The sequence below is a fragment of the Giraffa tippelskirchi genome, chromosome 8 (assembly GCF_054371585.1).
Source record: "Giraffa tippelskirchi isolate mGirTip1 chromosome 8, T2T-mGirTip1v1.2.pri, whole genome shotgun sequence".
In the NCBI taxonomy this organism is placed as follows: Eukaryota; Metazoa; Chordata; class Mammalia; order Artiodactyla; family Giraffidae; genus Giraffa; species Giraffa tippelskirchi.
The window spans coordinates 66,862,057-66,866,770 of record NC_137282.1 but is presented as its reverse complement, the minus strand read 5'-3'; the positions used below and the strand labels follow the sequence as shown (position 1 = coordinate 66,866,770).

The 4,714-nt window shown below is 59.2% G+C and overlaps 1 protein-coding gene across 1 annotated transcript; it reads left to right on the top strand.

Annotated features, from left to right (window-relative positions):
* The first annotated feature begins 407 nt into the window (after positions 1–407).
* LOC145517225 (uncharacterized) lies at positions 408–2,217 on the top strand. The gene is made up of 3 exons (XM_081519495.1): positions 408–600; positions 1,000–1,312; positions 1,565–2,217. Exons 1-3 carry the CDS (start codon positions 466–468, stop codon positions 2,191–2,193), a joined length of 1,077 nt encoding a protein of 358 aa, XP_081375621.1. The 5' UTR covers positions 408–465; the 3' UTR covers positions 2,194–2,217.
* The last annotated feature ends 2,497 nt before the right edge of the window (positions 2,218–4,714 follow it).

The following is a 4,714-nucleotide window of genomic DNA, read 5'->3' as shown; positions in this document are numbered from 1 at the left end:
GCACACGCTCCACGTGATATCGGCCCCAGGTGGAAAGGCATGGAGCTGCTCGTAGGCCGACAGACCTAGGAAGCAGATGGGAGAATGACCGCCACTCTGCAGATGGAGAGACTGGGGAAACCCTGAGGGGCATATGCTTGTCCAGGGCCACACCACTTATGAGAAGAAGGAGCCTGGTCTGAGAGCAGCGGGGCCCTCGGAGCTCAGGCCCTGGCTGCACCCAGGCCTCCCCAGGGCTGTCGGCTGGGCTGGGTGGGTGTCACTGTGCCTGCACATGGCTTAAGGGTGGTGGTCGAGCAGTCAGAAACCCAGAGATTCCCTTGGGAAGTTTTGGGGAAGGGACCTCAGCACGAACCCCAGGAAATGATGTCACCTGCCGGCAACAGAACCCAACAGAACCCGCAACCCGGGTATCCAGGCCTCGAGAGCGGAGAGGAGCCCCCAGCCAGATCACTTGCTGCCGAGATGTTCTGCTGTTTGCCCCTGCCCAGAGGCCGGGGCCTCAGGAGAGCTCACAGGCAGTGTGCGTGGGCACCCTGTCGACGTTGGCTCAGGGCACCCCCGAGACGCCTCTGGCCCTTTGCCCGGAGAAACAGAAAGGTAACACGGGGAGCCCCAGGCCGGGCCAGGCCACCTCTCCCATGCCACCCGGAAACACCGGGTCCTTTGCCTGTGTGTGTGGATGCGGGTTTCTCGGGGTGTGTCTCCCTCAAGGAAGCCCAGGTGGATGTGGGGTCAGAAGCCTGCGGACAAGTTGTGTCCACACCCCAGGGGAGAGCATGCTGGGCGGGATGGGGAGAGTGCGGGCAGGGCCGGCCGCCCAGGCTGACCTCACACCCTCAGGTGGGTCTCTTTCCTCCCGGGTGGGGATCTGAGCAGACACACGTCTCTGACCCTTCTGGGCAGAGAAGTTCGAGCAGGCCGAAGCAGCGGCTCCACTGGCCAGGCCCAGCTCGGAAAACTCCCAGCATGGCTGGCTGACGGTCACTGTCGTTGCAGAGCTTCCCACGTGATGAGGCCGAGGACGGGGACACCCCATCCAGCTCCCGGAGGGAGGGGTCGGAGCACCACCCCCCCGCCCGTGAGGCCCAGTGCAGGCTCCAGGTGAGCGTGCCCACGGAGGCATCAGCCCCACCGGGGGCGAAGCGGAGGCGGGGAAGGCCTGCTGCCGAGACACCGCCCAGGATACACCCGGCGGCCCAGTCTGAGGCTGCCACGGAGCTCAGCACACCCGGCTCCGACCCAGAGTCCCGAGAACCCCGGCCTCTGAGGCAGCAGGAGGACCTGGAGCCCAGCACGCCAGAGCACAGAGGTGAGGACGCTGGGGCTGGTGTACGGGAGTGTGTGCGGAGGGGGTGCTGAGCTACACAGGGACGAGTCCCCGAAAGCTGCTGCTGGGCCTGCAGCAAGCGCTGGCCTCACACCCCCCGCCCCCCATCTTGCACACTTCAGTCCCAAAAGACATCCGACCCTGGGTATTCTTTGGGAATCTCTTGGAAGCTTTCTGTCCCGGGATACGCACATGCCAAGGCTGGCCTGCGGGCAAACGATGCTTCTCCCACAGCTCTAGCACTGGCCTCCAACTGGAACCAGGCTCCACTTCCCAGACCTGTCCCTACAGAGGTGGTGGCTCCAGGTGCAGGACCCAGGGATCCACCGAGGGCAGATGGAGAACCGAGACTTGCCCTCGCAGAGACACCAGGCCAGCTGGGTACTGGCCAGCACACCGGGCAGATCGGATCTCCGTGCCTGCAGGACCCCCAGCCCCAGGCACTGATGTCCCACCCCCTCAGCCAGAACCTCCACCTCCACGTGCACCTCTACCTGCTCGGCCTTTGGCAGGAGAACCCGAGGCAGAGGAGGAGTCACCGCCTCGGCAGGGAGAGCCTGCCCTGGCTCCCGCGCAACACCCAGACGCCCACGATGACTCACCCACCCCTGCAGGGAGAACGAGCCCCCGCTCTGGACAGAGACCCAGAGCCCTTGCCGGAAACACCACGTCCAGGGGAGCGGTCGGCTCTGCAGCCTCCATCCCTGTCTGCTCACCGTGGACGCCGTCAACTCGGTCTGCCCCCAGGGGACATGGAGTTCCTTTCCCCCGAACTGCTTTGCATTTGGTTTGTTTCCACCTTTCTGGTGATGTTTTCTTTTTTGCGTGGTTTCCTGTATTTTTGTTGGTTAAGTTGGGATTAGTAAACTTTTTCATCATTGTTGCAATTTGGGAACACTGTTGTGTAACTCTGGTGATACTGTGTTACCATCACCACTTTGTAGTTTCAGACCCGTTCCATCTTTATGCCCCACCCCCCAACAAAGCCTGGATTCAAGGCAAGCACGCCCTGTTCATCCCTCCGCCCGATCCTGAACACAATTTCATCTTTTCCTTCTGCATTCCTTCCTATATTCTTGGTGTCCCCAATCAATGACTCTCAGTGAAATGACTGAAGGAGTTTTTTTCGGACGCTCCACCTACTGTAAGACTCCACTGGAGAGTTCTCATGTTTATGTCCTTTGAACTAGCCTTTGATAGCTGAAAGGACGTTGTACGTCCTTTCAAGATACCATGTGCCAAACGAAGCCCTTTTGGCAAATGCCATCATTATCTCCAGGCAGGCATTGCTGTTTGAAGGGTGCCATCTCAGCCAGAAGGCAGAGGCTGAGCTCCTCTTGTTGCACCAGCTCCCAAAAGAAGCCAAGAAAGGGAGCTGGAACAACAAACCACCCCAACGCCCAGGAAAGCGTTCTTCATGACAGAAGGCTAGAAAATGACCCAACATCCTTGTGGCCCAGAACCCCTCTAGAAATTCACTGTTCCATAAAAAAGAGAAACAGATGGGAAGTTCCAAGGAGAGGCAATGCCCATGGCCAGTGTATTTTAGAGACGGCCTGACCGCTCCGGGGAAGACACGCACTGACAGAACCCCTTGGGAAACAGCCGTGATAGTCCTCACTGTCGTAAGGGATTCCTCTGGGGACAACCTGCCCTGGGCACCACACGAGGGAGCAGACCGGCTTCTCTTCCTCTGCCCCCACACCATTCACTCATGAAGGCAGCTCAGGTGTTCTCATGCCCTGCCTGCCTGCCTGCCTGGCTCATCCGTGAGCTGTGACCACCTCCAGGACAGGACTCCACCTTCTGCTCTCTGTGTACCGTGAATCTGCACACAGTGGGCTTTCAGAACCTTAGGAGACTTGAGCCATTCCCACTCGAGCCAGAACCCTCCCCAGGAAGGAAAACAGCTGTGGAGTCCTTTTGGCCCCAGCACTGGTTCCGAAACCCTGGCGGCTCCTAGAGCCTCTACGGTGTGAAGAGGGAGGTCCCTTTTGACAGAGCTTTCCGGCCGTCAGATCTAAGCTGCTGTTTCACTGTCAGCTGTGTCTCTTCCGTTGCAGTGTTGCAGGTGGGCCACGCTGCTCCAAAGGAGCTCACAAGCTGAGTTTCAAGGGAGGTATTGAGAGGACAGGGATGGCTACAACGTGCTGCAAACTGAGTGAGGGTCCCCACAATCCTCAGCAAAGGTGTGTGGTGTGCAAGTGGGGAGTAGAGGGCCCCCAAGTTCCAAAGGAAGGGAGGTACTCGGGAGCTAAAGCCCTTGGCTGCTGTGGTAGCAGCTGCAGATGGCAGCTCGTCCACAGTGCACTTCGAATGAGGTCATATGAGCGGGACTCTGGAAATGGCTCCGAAATCCAGAGAAAGGGGTCAGGGTATGTGGGAATCCGGCGGGGGTGGGGGGTGGATGAAGGAAGGTGTCCTTCCTCTCTCCAGTGCAATTTGGTTTGGTGAGTCTCAAAGCTACCAGATGGCACTTCCCAAGTCAGGCCCCCGCAGGAATCAGGGTGGGCTGCATGCCTCGGCCCCTGCCACAGGGACAAGCCACACCAGTGGCCTCCCTGAGCTCCAATGGCCGGATCTGGGGGTTCTGTCTGGGTGCACACCTGCTTGTTCTGGCCAAGTTCCCCGCTTCTCTGAGCACCAGCTTCAACCTCTCGAATGAGGACATCGATTGCTACCTTGGCACGTTACTCTCTTCATCCTGTGAAGACTCATTAGGCTTATCCTACAATTACTAGCTGGCCCGAGGAGATATCTCCTGAATCCAGATTAAGCTGGAGTCTCCCAGGCTCATCTGGCATGTCTTCCCTGAAGTCTGCCAAAACCCACACCCTTGCGTTTCCAGGGACTCCCCTTAGCCAGCTGGGCAGAAAACCCAGCATGTTTCAAACAAGCTGACAGACAAGCGGGAGAGGACTCACGGGCAGACGGCTTCCCTCAGGTCTCGGGTGGAGCTCTGGGACCACAGCAGCAACAGGCCATCCCAGTCCCTGGGCTCAGCAGCGCCCTCATTCTCACGCCGGCGGCTCTGCCCTGAGGGGAGCAGGAAGGTCACCAACTGCCGCAGGCGGACCTCACGCCCCTCCCACTTATGGAGCCTGACCTCCCCCGGCCCCACCCCTTCCCCTACCCCAGCAGGACGAGAGCTCCTCTTCCCCTGGCTTCTAACGTGAGGCCCGGCCCTGGGCCCCGATTGGGCACTGCCCCAGTCCGGAGCCAATCACAGTGGCCAAGGAGGTGGAAGGCACCGATTGGCCAGGGCCAGGTCATGTGACCATACTCCCCAGGAAACTCAAATATTACCAAGATTCCCTAAGAAACCAATGAACAAAATTATCCAGTAAAGGCAAACCGTACTTTTTAATGAGGCCAAAGTCACAG

What these genes read in the sequence shown, in the direction of transcription:
- LOC145517225 (XM_081519495.1), top strand. Translation starts at nt 466, where the DNA reads ATGTTCTGCTGTTTGCCCCTGCCCAGAGGCCGGGGCCTCAGGAGAGCT. An exon ending in TTGCCCGGAGAAACAGAAAG is followed by an intron (nt 601 to 999) that starts GTAACACGGGGA and finishes CTGTCGTTGCAG; the next exon opens with AGCTTCCCACGTGATGAGGC. An exon ending in CAGCACGCCAGAGCACAGAG is followed by an intron (nt 1,313 to 1,564) that starts GTGAGGACGCTG and finishes CTTCTCCCACAG; the next exon opens with CTCTAGCACTGGCCTCCAAC.